Source organism: Myxocyprinus asiaticus, chromosome 15 (assembly GCF_019703515.2).
Source record: "Myxocyprinus asiaticus isolate MX2 ecotype Aquarium Trade chromosome 15, UBuf_Myxa_2, whole genome shotgun sequence".
NCBI lineage: Eukaryota > Metazoa > Chordata > Actinopteri > Cypriniformes > Catostomidae > Myxocyprinus > Myxocyprinus asiaticus.
Window position 1 is genome coordinate 29,659,519 of NC_059358.1, and position 24,304 is coordinate 29,683,822.

The window sequence follows — 24,304 nt, forward strand, 5'->3', positions numbered from 1 at the left end:
GCGAGGACTCTGTGACAGTGCATTCCTCCTCCCTCCCGGGTTTCAGCACCACTGTAACAGTTAAACGATAGGCAAGGAGGAGGCAGGAACTGGCTGAACAGTAAACATAAAGTTTAATGGTAAAACTCAACTTAAAACAACATAAAACAATCATGAACACATACACACACTGTGTGCATGCATCATGCGTCTCTCTCTCTCTCTTGAACTGGCACCTCTGGCTCATCTTTATCCCCCTCCTGGCTGATTATCCCGATGTAGGGCTGGCTGTGTGGCTAATTTAAAGCTTCTTGGGACATGTCCTAAGGATAGCGAGAAGTTAATAATATTAAGAAGAGATTCTGAGATTACAGGGAATACCTCTTTTAAGAGCTCAGTTGGTATTGGATCTAACATACATGCTGTGGCTTTTGATTTTTTTTTTTGAGTTTTGTTAGCTCTTCATGACCTATGGCAGCAAATGATTGAAGTTGCTCATGAGGAAATTTATGAGACACTGTTTTCTGAGGTGCTCTGACAGTTGATTGCATAATTCCAATTTTATATAATATTCAATTTTATTTATAATCAAATCGAGGAGAAGTGTTTTTAGTGAGTAGGAGCAGATCAGCCCCTGGATTACACACAAAGTAAAGACCGATTGGACTTCTGTGCCTGCTCCCCTAAGCATTGACCCTCTGCCTCCTCCCTAGCATTTGATAATATTAAGATTAGGCTTCACTTTCCTGCTGTGATAGTGACTGGAGTGGTCAAAAAGTGAATCACACCAGAGAGAAGGAATGGCATTCCAAAAATATGTTTAATCCATTACAAAATGCGCAAATAAATAGTGTTTAAAAGCAATCATAAAAACAAGGTTACATTTTAAAAAACAGTCTAAAAACTAGCCCTGTTGTTGGTACTAACAGCAGTACCTACTCCCCTCACTAAACAGTTGAGGCCGGAGTATATTTGCATTCAAGCAGTGCTGGCATAACCATGACCATGTACTCATACACTTGTCGTCCATCTTTTTTCTTCTCCCCTTGTGGCGTCCGGTTTAAATACACAATTTTCTCACCTTTGCTAATTGGAACAAACCATTATTTTAAATAAAATTAACCCTCACCTCCCCATTCTTAAATACAAAATCTTTGAATAAATACATAAGAATGAGTTAAAATGAGAGTTAATAACAAAACCAATTAATAGGACTGATAAAACATTTGCACAATAAAACCCCAATAAATATTGAAAATTGGCAAGTAAAACATTAAATAAGTCCTTTTAACACAGTAAAATCCTGTGATGGAGACCAACTCGCAGCTTCTCCATCATACCTGGGCTCGGGGCATAGGTGAATTATGGACCGAGCCAATGGGGCCATTGCCCAGGGGCCCTTGACCATCAGGGGCCTGGGGGTGCCCTGGGCTGCAAGGTTTCGCGGCCCATCAACTTTGAAAACAAAAGTTTGTATATGCTTAAATATGTGGGCCCCACAGCTTATACAAGGGCCCCTCAACAGGGCCCTGTGACTGTGGCCCCCAGCCCTCATACAGGACCCTTTTGCCTTCCTGTTTCTAATTACATTTTTTGAGCCACTCTTTAATCTTATATTGCCGCCTGGTGAAAGTTTCCATGCTCTTCTGAAGTAGAAGACCTTGTAAAATAATTTCCAAAATAACTACCTTCATATTTTGATGTACTCATCTTTTTATGTGAAATCTTCGCTGATTTTGATAAAGTAAAATTGACAATAACGTTTATCTTGTTTCTGATAGTTCAAAAAAATTTTTTATTGAATTCAAGCAACATGTGCGTACGTTTTTACAGCTGAAGTTTGAAATTACGAACATTCCAAAACGGACTCGTAGCTCATTTAAATATTCTGCCAATGTAATGTAGTCTAGGGGATTTTTGGACACTTTGAAAAGGCTTAAATTATGCCTTAGCAGGGCTTTTCAATGGAAGAATAATAATGGTAGCCAAGCTGTAGGGTTGTTCTAAACAGAATGTCCCAAAAAATGACCAAATGACCACTATTTTTAAGCCTCACACCTTTCAGACCTTCAAAGCTCTCACAATGGAGGGTAAAGTCTTTGAAGGAAATAGGGTGTAGGGATGATCACTTAAAAAGATATTGCAGCGTGAGCCAGAACTGCATGAACTCTTTGCCGAATTTCACCAATCCCTTGCATTGGTACTATAGGAGCCTACTATATTTGTTAAATTCATCAATATTTAAAGTGTTTGATGAAGTTAATATATTTCATAATTTATTATGGCATAATTTGTAGCATTTACATGATGTATAACAAACGTTAAAATGGTCTCTTTAAGAACAGTGGCTGTTCAGGGAACGTGCTTCGGTTGAGTTTCTTTACCACATCCTTGCTGTGTGTTTGAATTAATCTGACTGTAAATAACAGAACAGGTATTAAAAGAGATTTAAATCAATAAAAATGATTTCCGTAGGTCTCAGCTTTAAAAGATAATTGGACCGGGGGTGCCCTTGCTTGTCATAATCCGCCCCTGGCTCAGGGCGAATGTTGTTATTGGTGTGGAGAGTTTCAGCATGAGGGTCTCCTCTAGTAAATCTTGCAAACCAAAGCGTCACTTTAACTTGCACTCAGATGGCTGGGAATTACTGCAACACTGTTATTATGATAATCTCAGTGGTGATTATGAGAATAGCCAATGCAAATTGTAATGGCAGCATTCTGGAAACAGTTCACATTTATTCATTAGTAAAAAGTGCCAGAATCTCCATTTTTTTTTTTATGCCAATTGTCAACTGTAGTCACTTGACTGTTATCCATGTAAATGTCAAGAGTTTATTTGTTTATTCTATATCTGTATATTTTTTTATCTTTATAGGGGGTCAGTAGCAGTACTACAGGGGTCTATTAATTATAATGTTTAAAGCTAAATGTTTAAATGTCCCTGCCATATTCAAATGTGTTATGTAAAAATAAAACGTAATGTAAGTATATGATTGCACATCAATAGTGATTATTTTGATGTCTTTGCAACTTCATCATCATAATGTATGTACATCCATATGGTAATAGACACATTTTATCATAGGCCAAGCTTAAAATGGAACACTCAATTTTATAAAGTAACAGGGGTTCCCTGCTCCATATCTATCAAGGGGTTCTTGGCCTGAAAAATTTTGAAGACCACTGCTTTAAGAAATGCACAGTATGCCTCCCAAATTAAGGTTTTATGGCCTTTTTGCAACATCTCCAATGCATCTAAATGGCACGAGAGGAAAAACTATTCACAAAAATGTTTTTGCAACAAAACTATTCACACCCAGTCTAATGCCAAATTTCCATAATTCTCAGAAAAAAGGTTTGGACCAAATGACCTAGCCTCTAAATAAAAGTCATTGGACTTAGGAATACTTTCACTACTACTTGAAATACTTTCAATTTTTCTTTTTTTTTCTTGTGCGGGAAATTTTGTGTAATGGTGTAAATAGGTCTTTAAGATATAAAAAAGCACAGCTCTTGATGGTCTTCTTTGGTATGTCCCAACAATATTTACTGTATATGTGTGATTCATGTTCATACGTAGGTATCTACATCCAGAAGGCCTTCCCTCTGACTACACGATAACAGTGCTCTTCCGCATACTGCCTGAAACTCCTGAGGAGCCTTTTGCATTGTGGGAAATACTTGACAAAAACAATCAGCCACTGGTTGGCATTATCCTGGACAGTAAGCTTTACACTTTTTGCTGTCCTTTTTGCCCCTGTGTAGTTTTTTTTTTTTTTTTTTTTTTTTTGAAACTGTACTGTAGTAAAATATGTAACTTTGTGTTTTCAGTTTTTGCATCAAATAGATGTTTTTTAATAATAACATAAAATATTTGCTCAAAAGATGTCAAGTCTAACTTGAGTCTATTTTGTTGTCTCTCTTCAGATGGAGGGAAAACCTTAACCTTCTTCAATCACGACTACAAGGGAAACTTTCAAACGGTGACTTTTGAAGGAACCGAAATTAAGAAAATGTTCTATGGCAGTTTCCATAAGGTCAGTCTTTCTTCCAATGTATGGTCCAGCTACAGCTGTGATCACAGAAACTATACACTAATTTGTGCTGCAGACTTATGTTTGGAAATTTAATTTCTTGTCAGGAAAAATCACTTTTTTCTGGATTTTGGAAGCACTTGAGTTACAGTAACCAAAGTCGATGTTAATTCATACTAAAGAACATTCAATGCAGCAGGTGACCAAATAGATCTGAATGCACTTATTTTCCTGTTAAAGATTACCTTATTTTCTTTATAGTTGTGCCTTTAAAATCAGAACCACATAATGCTGAATTTTATTGTATAAGAGCCAGAATATGTGAGTGGAGTGGAGCAACAGCAATTTTCCCTCCCTGCTCAAAGCATTCTATTATCACTCCAGCTCCACTTCGGGTTTTCTATTGATTCAGTATGTTTTTTCTTTTAACCATAAACATCTAGGCACAATATGTATTAAGTAAATGTTTACATTCTGTTTGTGCAATTTCAGTACAGTTGTGATGGCGATGAATTAGTGTGATGATATAATTGTTCAAAATGTTAAGACGAGACATCTGAGAGAGGAGAGTGACGTGTTGCCCATCTGTAGATTTTATTTCCACATGTGAAAAGAAAACTTTTAAATTCTAATTTCTAATTAAATTCTATTACGAATGTTTGGCTGTCCATACATTCATGTTCACCCCTCACATTCGTCTGTTATTAATTTTCTTTATTTTTATAAATAGCTCTTCATGACTTATGACAGCAAATGATTGAAGTTGCTCATGAGGAAATCTATGAGACACTGTTTTCTGAGGTGCTCTGACAGTTGATTGCATAATTCCATATTCAGTTTTATTTATAATCAATTATAAGTATAAATCAAAATATAAACATGTATTATTTTTTATTTTTTATTGTTTCTTTCCAATAATATTTCACAAATTCCATCTTTCTTTCAGAATGCCAGTAGTCTATTGACTCTGTTTTTAACAAGTGATGAATTCTTGCTGACATGTAATTGCATTATGGGCCATTAACGTGTTGTACTTGTGACTGATGGAGCAGTATCGGAGTGAGAGAAAACATAGATGCTCCAACTTAAAAAACAAACAAAAAAAAAAGTTTCTCATTCCAGACAAAATCATGCAACTCTGCAACGTTCACATACTCTGATACGAGCGGTGTGTTGTGACTCTTTTTCATCTGCTTATGTACTGTTTTAGACTAAATCGTCGCAACAGCATGTTTTATTGTCAGATTAAATTGTATATGTTTATCTGATGCAGGTGTATGCACGGTGTACCTCCTTTCTCTCAATAAGATCATTTTTATTATTATTTCACCCAGGGTGTCTGGTCTGAAGTTCTGTCAGTATGAAAATGGCTTTTGATAGTACTGTCCTGTTAATATTATGTATTCTTTCTTCACATCCATGCTTGTGAAGAATACTCTATCACTCTCTCCCCCTCCAGTAGTTCTGAGATCCTTTCTGGTGGATCCCAAGGCTCAGTGTTGGCTGTCTGGTTATAATTCCCCATTCCTGCTAAGTGCGGTCTACCTTCCGCAGCCTTTGATGCAGTGACGTATTTGTGTTTGTGTGTGTGTGTGTGTGTGTTTGTAAGTATTCTCCTGACATCACTTATGATGTGTTTGTACATTAATCCCTCTTGGCAGAGCTCATCAAGATTAGAGTCTGTGAGTTATACAGATTACTACAGCACTGTCTCCACTCTGGATTCTGAATTAATAGATAAATCAGAGCTTGTTTCATCTAAATGGTGGGGAATAATAAAAATAATTGACTTTCATTGAAAATCTGCACTGAAAAAAACCCCCAACATATTCTTAATGAGGGCTGCATTGACAATTTAAGGCTTATTGCACAGATCCAAGCTTTTGACCATATCCTGCCTGAATATCTTTTTGATTTGATTTTTGTCCCGCCTATTTACATTCACTTAAGTAATAATCAACATGTGTTTACCTTAATTATCCGCCAAACCACACTAGGTTGTCAGTCAGCACTATTTAGTGTTGTTAGAACTATGAACGGCAACAAACATGCCACAATTTTACTTGCATTTGTTCTTGGAAATATCAATAAACATTACAAGAATAAAATTAATTCTTCAAAGACGACTCCCTACATGATTTACATGTAAACATTCCCATGCATGCATTCATTAACCTTATGGTACCATTAAAGGTATATACTCACCCTCATGTCATCCCAGATGTGTATGACTTTCTTTCCTCTCCAGAACACAAATGAAGATTTTAAGAAGAATATCTCAGTAGGTCCATACAATGCAAGTGAAGGGTGGCTAGAACTTTGAAGCTCCTAAAAGCACATAAAGGCAGCACAAAAGAAATCCATAAGTCATAAACCATGACTTCAGAAGCGATTTGATAGGTGTGGGTTAGAAATAGTTTCATATTTAACTCCTTTTTTATCTCCACTTTCACTTCCACATTCTTCTTGTTTTGTTTTTTGACGATTCATATTCCTCGTGCATATCACCACCTACTGGTCAGGGCTGGTCAAAGATGGACATTTATAGTAAAAAAGGACTTAAATATTGATTTGTTTCTGGACATAGAGTGTAAATCTATTCAGAATATTCCTGTCCACATTAAGGATAAACTAAAACATGCTTGTTCTTTAACCGCTCTTCTTTTCTGGAAATACTAGAGAGGCTTACTTTTGCCATTCATTACACTCCATTTAGCTAATCCTGCACTTGTAATTCAACCAAATAATTATCATTGATGTCCTCCACGTTTTGTTCAAATATGTGCACACAAAATCAGCTGGAGTGTATCGTAAAACTTTCTGACAGATTACTGGACTCTCATCCATTTGCATATAGATTTATTCTAATTTATTTTAATGTTTATAGCCTAATGTTTGCCTCCTCGCTGCAAAATGTGTGCTTGATATTTCACTATTGATTGACATCTCTTACCTCCAGAATAATGTTATATGTGCTCAAATATAAACGGAAATTATGTATCAACAGAAAATAATGTCAAAAATACAAGGAGTATCAGATACGAGTGTTTAGACAGTGTTTAGGCAGGTCAGATGTCAACATATTGGTATCTGATTTAAAACATAATTTGGAAGTGGCTCAAACTGCATGCAAAAAAATCTCATGCAGTTTTTTTCTGTTTACACGTGTGCAAAAAAATCAGATCGGCTTACTGCTGACAAAAAAAAAAAAAAAAAAAGACCAGCCTAAGATGTCAGTTGGCTGGTTTTTTTCAGGCAGTGTTTAGCCTGGAGACCAGCTTGCCGACCAGCTAAACCTGTTTAGCCAGGACCAACTTAAACGAGCTAAGATCAGCAAACAAAGCTGGTTTAAGCTTTTTCAGCAGGATATAAATTCTAAAATACCCTTTTAAAATATAAATTTACCTGATAAGTAAAACTGTGTAGATGTAAGGCTTGTTTTCTGAGAAAATAAGTGTTTTTGTCTTTTGGCACAAAACAAAATACACTTAACCTATATTAAAGATATATATTGATATCCAAATATCGTATGCAGCTCTTATCTGGTGAATACATCATTTTTTTAATATGTTTAGATAATTTTACTCAAAAACAAGACAAAGATACTCATTAAAAGTGCAGTCAGATTAAGCTTTGTGTGTGCAAAATTACTACAGACAATGCAAACCATGCAGCTTTAAAGTCTGTATTTTTTATATTGAGCCCAGAGGTCAATCTGTGGCATTTTGATCCTCTGTTGGCCAAATATCTTTCTGCTATATGAAATCACAGTTAAGAGTTTTCCAAATTTTGGTACACAGCTGAAAATGAAATTTCCTGCATGTATATGAATGTAAATGAACGCAGCACAAAGTCTAGTAGTGTGACCACATCTTAATGTTGTAATAAATAAAAAAATGAATTTTGTCATCATTTACTTACCCTCATGTTGCTCCATGATGTTCCATATGATCTTTATTCCATGAAACACAAAAGGAGATGTTTGGCAGAATGTTAGCCTTAGATACCATTAACTTTAATTGCATCTTTTTTCCATATAATAAAAAGTGAATGGTGCCTGAGGCTATCAGTCCCTAACATTCTGTCTAACGTCTCCTTTTGTGTTCCACAGAAAAAAGTTATACAGGTGTAAAACGACATGAGGGTGAGTAACTGATGACAATTTTATTTTTTTTTTGGGTGAAAAACTATATCATTGTTTGGCAGTGTCTGTTTTGTTGTCTTGTCTCTCATATAATCTGCTTAATAGAGTGACATCAAAGCAATGAGTCAGCGTGGTTTCATTCTGTAGTAGCTAATGAGATTCATATTCAAAACCCTGCAGCTCTGTGGCTTAAAACTGAGAGTTTATCTGGTCACAGCTGAATCTGATTTCCACAATATAAAACCCATCTTTGCACGGCAGACACTGTCCTCAATTCCGCTGACCCTGAGTAACGCACAGTTGGCTTGAGTTGTTATGACAGCTTTTAAACAAAACCCCCGACTTGGAAGAGATCCTGAGGATGTGAGCAGAGGGTATCGGACTCTTGTCACCCCAGTCCTGCCCTCTATTAAAAACACCTCGCTCTGCTCAACTGTGACTTATTCCAGACATTTTAAAGCCAGAGCTCAACGGGTGTAATTTTGGAAGGTCGTGAGAGGAAGTAATGTGGATGTTTTAATGCTTCAGATCTGCATTTCAAATGCAGACTGCATTTGATTGGCTCTGTACCTGTACTCTGCACAGTGACAATAAAGTTGAATCTAATCTAATCTTTCGGTGGCTGATCTTATGAATGCTATTTGCTACTATTGTTGCATGGCTCTTGCTTTTTTATTGTCAAGGTGAGAACTAAATGGAATACATTTGGGTGAACTGCTGACACAAGCAGTTTTGAACCATGTAAAATGGAAACTGACAACATGTTGTTGCTCATGTGCCACACTAGTCATGAAGAAATACAAAGATACGTGGGTTCCCTATCTGTCACTCACTTGACGTTGTGTCGATGTAGTGACACTAGGGGTCACTCTTGGGAGCCCGAGACACCTCTGGTCTTTGATAAAAGGCCAGTGAAAGTTGGTGAGTGGTATTTGCATGCCACTCCCCCGGACATACGGGTATAAAAAGAGCTGGTATGCAACCACTCATTCATATTTTCTCTTCAGAGCCGAACGGTCATGCTCATTGAGCTGAATTCTCATGACTGTTCATTCACCTCTGCTGGATCTGATGGTGCATTTCAGCGGCTTCTCTGTCCTCTGCACTGGTGCACTGCAGAGAACGCCCCTTGGCACTTTGGCAGAAAAAAGAAAGTATATTTTTCTGAAAGAGTATATTTCTCTAAAAGAGCGGCACACACGGAACGTCTTTTTAAAGACGCATCTTTTTAAAGATGCCTTTCCGATTGTGTGTTATTCCTGGTTACAGTCATTACCTCTCAACTTCAGACGGTCACGATCGCTGTCTTTCATGTCTGGGCGCAACCCCCACGGAGGCAGCGTTCGTGGATGGTTCATATTCTTACTGCGAGAACGTGACCATGGCAATGTTGCGGCCAAGAGCCCCACCTGCCAGTACGTCCGACGATGTTGTCCCTTTGGTCCCCCTTGCGCGGAACTTGGATGCGTGGCTTGCGCTTTCCAATCCGTTGCGATGGCTGGTCCGGACCGTCTGACACGGCTACGCGATTCAGTTCACCAGGCGTCCGCCCAGGTTCAGCGGTATCCACTTCACCTTGGTGAAGGACAAAAACGCTGCTACCTTGCGTGTGGAGATCGCTACCTTCCTACGGAAGGGTGCGATAGAACCTGTCCCTCCGGCCGAGATGAAAGAGTTTTACAGCCCCTACTTCATCGTACCAAAGTAAGTTTGTGGGTTGCGGCCAATCTTGGACCTGCAAGTACTGAACCGGGCTTTACACAGACTCCCGTTCAAGATGCTGATACAAAAACGCATTCTGGTGAGCGTCCGGCATCAAGATTGGTTCACGGCAGTAGACCTGAAGGATGCGTACTTTCACGTCTCGATTCTACCTCGACACAGACCCTTCCTGCGGTTTGCATTCGAGGGTCAGGCGTATCACTACAAGGTCCTCCCTCATGGCCTGTCCTTGTCCCCTCGCGTCTTCACGAGGGTCGCAGAGGCAGCCCTTGCCCTGTTAAGGGAAGTGGCTAATGCTAGCTCACTCTCAGGATATGTTGTGTGCACACAGGGACTTGGTGCTCTCACACCTCAGCCGATTAGGGCTTTGGGTTAACTGCGTTTCCCCCAGTGAGCCTACTTGCACAGACTCTGTGGAAGGTCAGGGAGGACGAGGAGCAGGTCATCCTGGTAGCACCCTACTGGCCCACCCAGACATGGTTCTCAGACCTCATGCTCCTCGCGACAGCTCCCCCTGGCAAATTCCCCTGAGGAAGGACCTTCTTTCTCAGGGATGGGGCACCATCTGGCACCCATGACAAAACCTCTGGAATCTCCATGTCTGGTCCCTGTAGCGGGACGCGGAAGACCTAATCGGTCTACCGCCTGCGGTGATAGACACGATCACTCAGGCTAGGGCCCCCTCTACGAGGCGCCTGTATGCCTTTAAGTGGCATCTGTTCACTAAGTGGTGTTCTTCCCGACGGGAAGACCCCAGAGATGCGCAGTTGGATCGGTGCTTTCCTTCCTGCAGGAGAGGTTGGAAGGGAACACCTTGAAGGTGTACGTTACTGCTATAACAGCACACCACGACACAGTGGACAGTAAGTCCTTAGGGAAGCACGATCTGATCATCAGGTTCCTGAGAGGCGGCAGGAGGCGGAACCCCTCCAGACCGCGCCTCATTCCCTCATGGGACCTCTCTGTAGTTCTTCAGGGTCTACAGAAAGCCCTTTGAGCCTTTGCAGTCAGCCGAGCTTAAGGCACTCTCCTTGAAGACTGCCCTCCTAACTGCGCTCACTTCCATCAAGAGGGTAGGAGACCTGCCAGTGTTCTTTGTCAACGAAATGTGCCTGGAGTTCGGTCCGGGCTACTCTCACGTGATCTTAAGACCCCAACCGGGCTATGTGCCCAAGGTTCCCACAACCCCTTTTAGGGACCAGGTGGTGAACCTGTGAGCGCTGCCCCAGGAGGAGGCAGACCCAGCCCTGTCGTTGCTGTGTCCGGTGTGTGCTTTATGCATCTATTTGGATCGCACACAGAGCTTTAGGATCTCTGAGCAGCTCTTTGTCTGCTTTGGTGCACTGCAGAAGGGAAGCACTGTCTCCAAGCAGAGGATCACCCACTGGCTCATTGACGCCATAGCTATGGCATATCATGCCCAGGACGTGCCGCCCCCAGTAGGGCTATGAGCCCATTCTACCAGGGGTGTAGTGGCCTCCTGGGCCCTGGCCAGAGGTGCCTCTCTAACAGACATTTGCAGAGCAGCGGGCTGGGCAACACCCAACACCTTTGCAAGGTTCTACAACCTCTGGGTGGAACCGGTTTCGTCCCAGGTAGTGGCACTCAATACAAGCGGATAAGCCCGGGATAGCCGGCCGGGTGTATCACTTGCGCATAGTGCCTTTCACCTCCTCTGAGCTGAAAACGTGCGCCATTAATTCCCAGTAGTGTTCACAAACTATGTTCCTTGGTTGACTTCCTCCGAGCCCTGTGGCAGTCGAGTTTTCAGAGAGACTTGCTGCCAGCCCAGTACACATGCTAACTAAGAGCCCTGTTCTGGGGTGGGTGCTCCGCATGTGGCGGTTCCCTGTAAGGTAACCCCATGCGATGTATATCTTCTGCTAATTCATTTCCCTGTTGGCAAACTGCGTCTTCCTTTGGCAGAGCCCCCTCTGCCACAGTCTCCATGTTTGTAGTAACTCCTCCCCCATTAGGTAGGATCTACCATGAGACTCTCCACATGGTCAGCAACACCATGTGACGTATTTTTCCAATTAAATACCCCCCCCTCTGTGGTCTCTGCGGTGTCCTCCTCTTGGGAGGGACACCCCCCGACTGGGCCGATAATCCCCCTTCTTTTTTAGGGAGTGGAAAAAAAGAAGGGGTAAAGAGGCCACGACTGGGTTAGCCTGTCTCTATCTTTTGGGTAGTCGACTTGTCCCCAAAGGGCCATTCGACACTCATAACTATGTTGGGGGAGGTTACGTGTCGGCCTGGTGCGCTGGCTACGAGGCACACAGTCGTCTGCCGTCACACACCGCCAGTTCACGTAACACAGTTCAGCCAGTTGTGGCGTTTTGTATAGGGACCCCTAGTGTCACTACATCGACACAACGTCGAGTGAGTGACAGATAGGGAACATCCTGGTTACTTGCGTAACATCTGTTCCCTCATGGAGGGAATGAGACGTTGTGTCCCTCCTGCCACAACGCTGAACTACCCGCTGAAATGGCCGGACCTTGTCTCGGCTCCTCAGCATAAAACCTGAATGAGTGGTTGCATACCAGCTCCTTTTATACCCGTATGTCCGGGGGAGTGGCATGCAATTACCACTCAGCAATTTTCATTGGCCTTTTATCAAAGACCAGAGGTGTTTCGGGCTCCCAAGAGTGACCCCTAGTGTCACTACATTGACACAGCGTCTCATTCCCTCCATCAGGGAATGGAGGTTACGCAAGTAACCAGGACAATAAACAATGTGTAAGGACATTCATAATGTGGCAATTATAACACCAGTTTCTTGACTGTCACAAGTCAGAAAGAATGGGGTTTTTGTCACTTCAAGAAGAGCAGATTTAATGGTTCTCCACAATGCTTTGCAATGAGGAGTGCTGATGTTTTTTTTTTGCATTGCATTGCATTGCATTGCATTGCACAGTCGGTGTTGCTCTTTTATGTCTGCCTGAGGGTCTGTCCCTGGGGACTTAAAGAGGGTCTCTTCACTGATCTACCAGTATAAACCACAGATTCTGCAGAAATGGTCTCATCTGCTCACTTAGTTGAAAAGCAATCACAAGAATCAAGATGGGGAGTGAAAAAAAGACCAATGGACAAATAAAGCATTGAATGTTTAAGACGTGATCGAGGAATTGGAGCTTTTGGCCACAGCCAAGGAGTCAAGGTTTGACTGATTTTTCAAGCCTGGTCTCATGAAAATTATGTGACTGTGGCAACATTTTATGGCAACAAATTAAATTTTCTCCCAAAAAGATTGTTTTCAAAAACAATTTGTCAAGTTTTAAATCAACAAATGTAGATTTGTACCCTAACCCTTACACCTAACCGATACTATCATGAAAAGCAAATGTGACATGAAACAATTGCTGAATCATGTCATTTTGTATTGCTTCTATGACACTTTCGGCTCATGAGATGCGCATGCTATTGAGAACTCAGTCTGTTGCATTACAGGTGCAAAGCTCTACCAGTTGTACAATCTGATTGCATTTGAACAAGCTTATAAATGTAACTGGTTATGCAATGCAAATCTTAACATGTATCACCTTTCAAGCCATTTGCTATTAGCAAAATATTTTGATGTCATAATATTGCACTGTGTGAGGAACAGGTTGAAAAGGTTGAAAAGGATGTTTGTGAACCGATAATCTACTCTTTTATTCGTGATTTGTGGGAATGTAAATAAAACGTCCTGGTTACTTTCATAACCTCCGTTCTCTGATGGAGGGAATGAGAGGTTGTGTCGATGTAGTGACACTAGGGGTCACTCTTGGGAGCCCCAAACACCTCTGCTTTTTTAAAAAAGGCCAGTGGGAATTGGTGAGTGGAATTTGCATGCCTCTCCCCCAGACATATGGGTATAAAAGGAACTGGTATGAAACCACTCATTCAGGTTTTGTGCTGAGGAGCCGAGACAAGGTCCTAGCCATTTCAGCGGGTAGTTCAGCATTGTGGCAAGAGGGACACAACGTCTCGTTCCCTCCATCAGGGAACGGAGGTTACGCAAGTAACCAGGACATTCCCTATCTGTCACTCACTCGACGTTGTGACACTAGGGGTCCCTATACAAAATGCCACAACTAGCTGAACTGTGTTACGTGGACTGGCGGTGCGAGACGGGCAGACCGCTGTGTGCCTCGTAGCCAGCGCACCAGGCCGTCACGTAACACTCTTATGAGCATCGATCGGTCCTTCAGGAACAAGTCGACTGCCCATAAAAAAGGGACCTCTGCCCAAGGAAGATGCAGTTTACCGACAGGGAAACGATTTAGCGGAAGATATCACATGGGGTCACCTACGGGGAACCACTACATGTGGAGCACCTACCTCAATACAGGGCCTAATTAGCACATGTACTGGGCCGGCAGCGAGTTTCTCCGCAAACTCGTCTGCCACAGGGCTAAGGAGGAAAGTCATCCAGGGATCACAACTTGTGAACAGGACTGGGAGTCAAAAGCACATGTCTTCACCTCATGGGAGGGGATAGGCGCTATGCGTTAGTGGTACACCCGGCCAGCTGTCCCGGAACTCACCTGTTCGGACCTGACAACACACGGGATAAAACCGGCTCAACCCGGAGATTATAGAACCTCGCAAAGGTGTTGGGTGTTGCCCAGCCCGCTGCTCTGCAGATGTCTGCCAAAGAGGTGCCACTGGTCAGGGCCCAGGAGGCCGCTACACTCCTAGTAGAGTGGGCTCAGAACCCCATGGGGGGCGACACGTCCTGGGCATGATATGCCATCACGATGGCGTCAATGACCCAGTAGGTGATCCTCTGTTTGGAGATAGCACTTCCTTTCCTCTGTCCACCAAAGCAGACAAAGAGCTGCTTGGAGCTTCTAAAGCTCTGCGTGCGATCCAAATAGATGCGTAAAGCATGCACCGGACACAACAACACCAAGGCTGGGTCTGCATCCTCCTGGGGCAGCGCTTGCAGGTTCACCACCTGATCCCTAAACGGGGTCGTGGGAACCATGGACACATAGCCCGGTCTCAGGATCACGTGAGAGTAACCCGGACCAAACCCCAGGCACCATTCGCTGACAGAGAATGCCTGCAGGTCCCCTACCCTCTTGATGGAAGTGAGCGCAGTCAGGGAGGGCAGTCGTCAAAGAGAGTGCCTTAAGCTCAACTGACTCCAGGGGTTCAAAGGGAGCACCTCGTAGACCCCGAAGGACTACAGAGAGGTCCCACGAAGTCATGAGGTGCGGTCTGGAGGGATTCAACCTCCTAGCATCTCTCAGGAACCTGATGATCAAGTCGTGCTTCCTCAACTACTTACCATCCACTGCCTCGTGATGTGCCGAAATGGCGGCTACATACACCTTTAAGGTGGAGGGGGACAGCCGCCCCTCCAGCCTGTCCTGCAGGAAGGAAAGCACCAATCCAACTGTGCATCTCTGGGGGTCTTTGCGTCAGGAAGAACACCACTTAGCGAACAGACGCCACTTCAAGGCATACAGGTGCCTCGTAGAGGGAGCCCTAGCCTGAGTGATCATGTCTACCACCACGGGTGGTAGGCCACTTAAGTCTTCCACGTCCTGTCCAAAGGCCAGACATGGAGATTCCAGAGGTCTGGTCGTGGTTGCCAGATGGTGCCTTGTCCCTGTGAAAGATGCTCTGAACCGGGGAGAGCTTGCTCTTGTCCCAGTTGACCCGAAGCCCCAGTCGGCTGAGGTGCGTGAGCACCAGGTCCCTGTGCGCACACAACACATCCCGAGAGTGAGCTAGGATTAGCCATTCGTCGAGATAATTGAGGATGTGGACATTCACATCCTTTAGCGGGGCAAGGACTGCCACTGTGACCTTTGTGAAGATGCGAGGGGACAAGGACAGGCCGAAGGGGAGGACCTTGTACTGGTACACCCGGCACTCGAAAGCAAAGCGCAGGAAGGGTCTGTGTCGAGGTAAGACCGAGACGTGGAAGTACGCGTCCTTCAGGTCTACCGCCACAAACCAATATTGATGCCGGACACTTGCTAAAATGCGTTTTTGCGTCAGCATCTTGAACGGGAGTCTGTGCAAGGCCCGGTTCAGTACTTGCAGGTCCAAGATTGGCCGCAACCCACTGCCTTTCTTCGTTACAATGAAGTAGTGGCTGTGAAACCCTTTCTTCATTTCGGCCGGAGGGACAGGCTCCATCGCACCCTTCCGCATGCAAGGTAGCTGAATCACGTAGCTGAGTCGGACGGTCCGGGTCAGCCATCGCGACGTGTTGGAAAGTGCGAGCCACGCATCCAATCTCCGGTCAAGGGGGACCAAGGGGATAATCACGTCGGACGTACCGGCAGGTGGGGCCTCGCGGCGAGGCGGAGCCTGAGGTGCCACTTCGAGGGGGCTCGAACCTTGTGGCCGTGCTGTGTCCAGAGACATCGAAGCACTTACCTGGCTCCTGATTCCCACCATAAGATTGGTCGAGAAGGGGAGAGGAGGAACATCGTCCCCGCAGTCCGTCGGAACCAATCTGGTTTGGGCACGTTTGTGCCACAGCTGGGCACGCAGGGTCGGGGTGTCTGCCGCTGGAGCGCCAAACCTGCCAAAATGGGATGGTGGACGGTGGTCGTGATGATGGCCGTGCGCATCTGACATGTGACCCAGAGAACAAGGAAACCACTCTTTTGTTGAAGTTTTGGGTACCGCAGCCTCTTGGGCATGCAGCGAAAAATGAAACAAAAGATTCTCCTCCCGGCCCTCCACCGGGGGATGGAGTGGTCTGTCTACCATCTCCATAGAAGCGGGTCTCCTCGTCCCTGGGTTGCCCGTCTCATGGGTGCTTCGAAGCCTTCCTAGGGTTCTTGGTGGCCAGCCGTGAGACGGGTGGCATCTGCTTCCTCCGGTGGGCTCCACACCAGGGCCGGGCCGCAGGGGCGGGCTGTGGCGGAGCCAGTGCTGCTGCTGCAGGAGGACGCCTTTGGTGACGAGCAGACGGGGTGCGGGGTCTTGAGCCACGCCGGGGCAGGATGTGTTGAATGGCCTCAGTCTGCTGCTTCACCACCGAGAACTGCTGGGCATAGTCCTTGATGGTGTCGCCGAACAGACCAACCTGGGAGATGGGGGCGTCAAGGAACCGTGCCTTGTCAGCCTCTCTCATGTTGACCAGGTTGAGCCAAAACATGCAAATTCCACTTGCCAATTCCCATTGGCCTTTTTTCAAAGAGCAGAGGTGTTTGGGGCTCCCAAGAGTGACCCCTAGTGTCACTACATCAACACAACGTCGAGTTAGTGACAGATAGGGAATAGTTATTTTAGCGCCTCTAGTATTCATTTCACAAGGAAAATGCAGCGATACGTACAACAAGCCACATAAAAATGATTTTCCACATAGGTATAGTAGCATGTTTATTTGAGACCAGGTTGGATTTTTCTGGTGGATGTCGTAACCACCATTCTTGGGGCAAAAGGCATCTTTCTCCATGGACAGCCTTTCAAAAGGTTCTGTGTATCCTGATGAAATGTTTTTTGCTAGCAATTTGTAAATCACAAATGTTACATTGTAGTATACTAGGTGTTTTGCCAGTGACTTTTTTCATCTTTAAAGCATAAAATAGGTTTACATTTTTCATGGTTTGCAGCCTTTTGACGTTACATCTCAGGATAGTCACTTGTGAAGGGTATGGGACTCTTCGTCACCTTGTGACGCCATTAGCCAATCAGTGTTGTCAGGACGTCACTTTCCTGTGGTTCCAGAGTGATTACTTTCATAGCATTTACTGCTCAGGTGATTGGCTCAAAAATCTGGCTTAAGAATTAAGCACCCATGACCAAATATGGCAGATTTCAAATTGCATAATTATGCGCTGGCTGAGCAACTACTATTGAGATGAATGCAATGATAATGTATAGCTTTATTTTTTTCTGTATGTTTCTGTATGAGCATAAAATGGGCCAGAATTATCCTGAGATTGATCAGGAAGGAGATGTGACCAACAGCGGCTGGGCTGAAATAGGTGTGATGCTGACCTCTCATTCCCCTCTGCCACTCCTGCTTTGCAGAGTAGTCCAGACACACTCATAAACACATTCAGCAGCACTTTCAGGTTAAACACATGGAGCACATGGACCTGTCCTCATCTAAACTGGATGTCACTGGTGCAGCTGTAACATCTAATTGGCTTTTATTGCAGAAACATCTGCCACTCAGGTCAGCCGTGTCATGCACCAATTTTTTTGTGGGCAGTCTTGGTACACTAGTACATACTTTTTTGATAAACCAAGTACAATTACAACTGAAATTGACAAACAGACAACTCAGTGCATTCATGTAATATGGAAAAAAAGCAGCTTTGACATTTTGACACTTCCTATTGTTTTCTGTGCAAATCAGTTTGTTTTATGCAAATCAATCAATGATGGTGGGTGGATGATGAGACAATTTTCAGTTTAAACAAATGATCTGCGCAAGGTGCTACTCTAATGGACTGACTAAGGGGCCGTTCACACCGAGCACAGTTTTGCTCCAGCCTGTGCTGTTTTTCAATAGTTTTTCTATGTAAACATGCACTAGAGAAAGTCTTTGACCATTTCGTTTTTTTAAACACTGTGTCAAGTTAAAAAGAACTACAACTGTTAAAAGTTTGATTTCTGCCACAGCCTTTTAGATAAACACTTTTATTTACAAACAATAATTGTGCCAATTATCAAACACACATTATTTATATAATTGTTTGTTGATTGATTGATTAGTTTATTGATCTATTTATTGATTTGTTGATTCATTGATTTCACTGATTGCTTTTAAAATCCACTTGGTTCAAAAATCAAAGGGGCCACGTGCCCCCTCAGTTTAAATGGGCATGATGCTTCTGGCTCAGAGATTGGGAGGTTATATTTAATATGAAAATACATATTTGTCAAAATGTGGCCTCATCATCTTACGAACTTTAACAAATTTCGTCTGTCTAACCCTGTTTTTTCTGCTATGATAGAAAAGTTTAATTTTTGCGTATTGAAAGGTGACAAAGGTCATCCTAATTCTTTATAATTGACGTTAATGTGAGACTTCACAATAATGAGCTTGGTCTGAGTCTGCTATCAGCCAGCCTGTCTGACAGCACACACACACACACACATGCATGCACACACACACACTTACAATTACATCCAGTGAACTGGAGAAAATTGAGTTTTAGACCCCAAATCCATTAAGTGTTAATGTGTGCCGTCTCATATTAAAACTTTGACACACAAATATGAACTTTTGCTAACTTTTGTTTCTTACTTTTTCGACTAGCTTCATGTGGCCATCAGCAAAACCACAGCCAAAGTGGTGATCGACTGCAAGACAGTGGGAGAGAAACCCATCAATGCCGCAGGAAACATCACTATTGATGGAGTCGAGGTTCTGGGACGCATGGTCCGCTCTCATGGAAGGAGGGACAACTCAGCACCGGTAAGACCAAAGACCCTGTAGCCTCACAACAAAGTGCAGATTTATCCTCAAGGATAACTCTTGCCCACGCCTGAAAGAATCATCCATTTAAGCCTACAACAGGGCAAGCTTTTGTCTTAGAGAAACAAAGACCCAGTATATTAGGGGAGGAATGCTACTGAGGAGCAGTCTTTGTTTTGAGTCTGATAATTACATAGTGATGGATGGTCTGAATCTCTGTTTGAGATTCAAGACATTCCTAGTACTATCATCGTCTCAGATCCACTCTTAAAGGGATAGTTCACCCAAAAATGAAAGTTCTCTCATCATTTACTCACCCTCCTAGCATCCCATATGTGTATGACTTTATTTCTTCTGCAGAACACAGATGAAGATTTTTAGAAAAATATTTCAGCTCTGTAGGTACAATGCAACTGAATGAGGACCAGAACTTTGAAGAAGCTCCAAAATCCAAATAAAGGGAGAATAAAAGTAATCCATAAGACTCCAGTGGTAAAATCCATAACTCAATTTGATAGGTGTGGTTGAGAAACAGGTAAATATTTAAGTCATTTTTTTTTTTTTTATCATGGGGGCGATATATATGAAGAATGTGAATCACCAAAAACGGAAGAAGAGAAAGTGAAAGTGAAGGAAAAAGGAGTCGTCTGGAGTACTTTTATGTTGCCCTTATGTGGATTTTGGAGCTTCAAAATGTTGGCACCCTTTCACTTGTATTGTATGGACCTACAGAGCAGAGACATTCTTCTAAAATCTTCATTTGTGATCAGCAGAAGAAAGAAAGTCATACACATCTGGGATGGCATGAGGGTGAGTAAATGATGAGAGAATTTTTATTTTTGGGTGAACTAACCCTTTTATGATGATGAGGATATGGAATTCAAAAGATGGGCTCTCGGTTAGAGATGGTGTGGGTAAATACAGACTTTACACTTTTGGGTTTTTCCATCAGAACTTTAGATCATTATGTCTAATTGTGTAGGAATGCTGCTGATCTTATTTATCATCAAGGGTGCCAGTGGAGTTGATTAGAGTAATTGTTTTTGTGATGATGCTGGTGGGGGCTGTAATCTGAGTTTGTGCAGTGCAAAGGTTAGAGTTAAATCATTTAGTCCAAATAAATAATCAGATAATTCTTAAACAAGTGCTTATTTAGATTTTGTGCATCAGCAACCAGAATATCCTATAATTTGTTTAAGATTACATAAAAGTATTGCGATAGCATTTTGATTAGATTCATAATGCACAACAAATATAATTGTTCTTAAAAAGTGCTTGCAACTCAACTGTCTTGCATATGCTTTGTGTGTGTGTCCGCAGTTTCAGCTCCAAATGTTTGACATAGTCTGCAGTACATCATGGGCCAGTCGTGATAAGTGCTGTGAACTCCCAGGATTGGTAAGAGCTGACTAATCATTATTTATTAAAATTATGTCAGTCACTCTCTGACAAGACATGTCACAGTTTAATCAGTTTATAGAAAAGCTGAAGTCAGTAATTATTTTCATGTTAAAATACTTTCTCCTATCCCAGTTTAATGTGTAGAGACAACTGTAAGTAAGCCATCGGTTCATTCATTTCCCTGAAAGGTGTAAACACTGTGTCTCTGTGGCGCTATCAAATCATTACTCTGTTTGAGCATCCCGACCAGCCAGACACAGCAACATTGGCTAAACAAGTGGCGTGAGCTTGGGGTAAGACTTTCTTTTTGTGGCAGGCAAGGGAGGTGTTCGAGAAAACTGTTTGAAAACAAGCATTATTTTTCAATTCCATTTGGTGCTGCTAGCGGCGTAGAAGTTACACTTTTCAGCTTTAATACTACTGACCAGTCAGTGGTTAATCCCAAGAAATACCAGACATTTAACCCCAAACAGCCAGAGTACAATATGTAAGTCAAATATATAGAAATAACGACCAATCAGAACTCCAGATTATAGCCATGCCCACACACAGTGTTCACCATTGCTGAGATTAGAATTTATTCTAGTGCATAACATGCCTTTCAGCATTTTCACCTTATCTGAGAACCATCATTACAAGCAGTCTTGTAATTGCCTATGTCACTATTTATTATGGTTCTTTATCATTATCAGTAAGTACTACCCATGTTGAAGATATCGTTGTGGTCATACATCCATCTGAAACCACAACAATCTCTTTCTCTCTTTTTCAATCTCTGTCGCTCTCTTTAAAATTAAACTTTTCTATCATAGCAATCTATGTCTCTGGAGAATGTTCTCTGAGTAATCTCAAGCCAGCCATTCTGACAATTCTAAAGATCCATAACCGCTCTACAAATAATTAAATTCTGTAGACTTGTAGCAGACAAATAGACTTGGTTCTCCATGGATAAGAAGAAAAATATCTCCAGATCGCTTGCTGTGTTTGTGCGCTTATGAATTAATGACTTGAGGGAATTGCACAGACACCAATGGTTGACTTGGAGAAATAAAGTTCTGTTTGTCTGTTAGAGAGGAAATAGTGTGGTGTTCAGAGATGTTTGAAGGGTTGTACAACATGTTGTTTTGTTTGGGCTACCCTCAGAGAGTAGAACAAGACTGTCCTGCCATGCCCCATGCCTGCACCTGTGCTCAGGACAGCAAAGGACCACCCGGACCCTCTGGACCACCAGTAAGACCACTGTCTTTTTATATTTTTCAAGAATATAAATAGATATTTAAGATTAAAAAAGGCCAATTTAATTATTTAAGAATTGACCACTGAAAACCCCATATCTGTCAACTCCAACTGAATACTGGGGGGAACGTGTCTTGTGGGAGTTATCACATGGCACTAAATTAGCTCCCATACTTTAGTACAATATCTATCTTATATATTTTGTCATATTAACAATCTCAATTACTTAGCTTGGCTGCACAGTACACAGCTAGAATCTATGGCTTTGTTCACACTGCACTTAAATCAGATTTGGTTTTCAAGTCCGATTTTTTGGACTGACTGTCCACATTGTAATTTTGCATGTGCCGAAAACTGATCCCTTTGTCAGTGTAGTTGATATCCATTGTATCTATATCAGTTGCTATAGTAATGATGTAAGTCTCTGCGTGATGCCAAGAGACTTTCTCATAGAACATCTGTCAACGTGGAGAGAGAGGATGGAAAATTGCAAATATTTCCTTTGCTCATGTCCATCATGACATCCCACCATGGTGCTGAACTGCAAAGCACATGAGAAAACATAAGCAAGTATTTTTATGTATTTAAACACACTGTGTCCAAAACCGCTGACTCATTCACTCAATCACAATTCACTATATGGTGAATCTCCAATTGTTCACACAAAAAAGAAATTTTAAGTTAGTATATTAGTATATTCAGGCACAGGTCCAGACAATATTGCACGCTTTGCATGATGTTAGACACGTGTGTCCTGAATGACAGAAAAGCTAATTGGAATCCGTTCTCAACATTCAGTTTGTAATCAAATTTCAAATCACAAAAGGATGTGGTTTGGATCAGGTTTGTTAACATCAGATTTCATTAGTTTTTTCTGTTCAGACTACAAAAACTAAGCAGATTTAAACCAGATATATCAAAAATGATTTTTGTTTTTTGCTGCCTGTCTGAACAAAACCAATGTTATGTAACTCTAATTGTGCATAGACAAGTTTCAGAAATAATTCTTATTTATTTCTACATGGCCAAGGCCAGGGAAATTTGTTTATCTTCCTAAGACCCTCGCGTGGCTGCTGTTTGCATTTTCCATTTCCCCTTTTGATTTTTAACTAGTAGCACCTAATAAACAAGCAAATTAAGTGGGACTAAGTTGTGAAAATGTAAGTAATACCAAGCTATAAAAAGTCAGATTTTTTTCATCAAATGGTTTATTATGTGTCCAGGATTTTTGACTATTCATGTTTTTGAGATGTTATAGACATTACAGCTGATTTTCAATAAAGCTGAATTAATCATTCTTATTAAAAGTCATGGCCAGCATCATCAAATCATTGCCAACCATGTTCAAATAAAATTATACATTATAAAATTCTTAATTTATGTACTGATTATCATTGGCCCATGTCTGCCAAACATATTGAGTGGTCCAAACATCATCTGCGCCTGAAACTGAACTTTTGGTCGGATTTTAGGAGTAAATGCACTTAGCTGCATAGAAAACTATAGGATGCTTTCTTGCTCCCTATTTAGTAAATGACTTAACCTACAGTGTGATGTCTCTCTGTACTGGTCTTAGAACAGTTAGAAATGCACCTTATTTTCATCCTAACTCTATATAAAGCCTCTGAAAGCAAGATTTTTCAACTTTTGCATGAATACATTTATTCTCAATGTGAAAATGCATGGTAAATACATGAGAATGCATTTATTAATGTTAATGAATAGAACTGTATAGTACAGTGATAAAATAAAACAATAACAAAATTATATTATAATGAAGCAAATTGACCCACATGTGTTAATGTTGAAAAATATTAAAAAATAACTAACATATTTTTTCAACTTTTGAGGGAATGTGGTCCTAATTTCAACATACACTATATTGCCAAAAGTATTCGCTCACCCATCCAAATAGTTGAATTCAGGTGTTCCAATCACTTCCATGGCCACAGGTGTATAAAACGAAGCACCTAGGCATGCAGACAGCTTCTACAAACATTTGTGAAAGAATGGGCCGCTCTCAGGAGCTCAGTGAATTCCAGCGTGGTACTGTGATAGGATGCCACCTGTGCAACAAGTCCAGTCGTGAAATTTCCTCGCCACTAAATATTCCACAGTCAACTGTCAGTGGTATTATAACAAAGTGGAAGCGATTGGGAATGACAGCAACTCAGCCACGAAGTGGTAGGCCACGTAAAATGACAGAGCGGGATCAGCGGATGCTGAGGTGCATAGTGTGCAGAGGTCGCCAACTTTCTGCAGAGTCAATCGCTACAGACCTCCAAAGTTCATGTGGCCTTCAGATTAGCTCAAGAACAGTGCGTAGAAAGCTTCATGGAATGGGTTTCCATGGCCAAGCAGCTGCATCCAAGCCATACATCACCAAGTGCAATGCAAA

General features: G+C 42.2%; 1 protein-coding gene across 2 annotated transcripts in view; it reads left to right on the plus strand.

Moving 5' to 3' along the window:
* LOC127453428 (collagen alpha-1(XIV) chain-like) overlaps positions 1–24,304 on the plus strand; it is a 194,505-nt gene that overhangs the window by 111,347 nt on the left and 58,854 nt on the right. For both annotated transcript variants that reach the window (XM_051719753.1, XM_051719752.1), the window contains 5 exons: positions 3,562–3,704; positions 3,909–4,018; positions 19,111–19,269; positions 20,590–20,667; positions 21,814–21,900. In XM_051719753.1, the coding sequence (XP_051575713.1) occupies positions 3,562–3,704; positions 3,909–4,018; positions 19,111–19,269; positions 20,590–20,667; positions 21,814–21,900 (577 nt within the window). The remainder of the gene's footprint in view (positions 1–3,561; positions 3,705–3,908; positions 4,019–19,110; positions 19,270–20,589; positions 20,668–21,813; positions 21,901–24,304) is intronic.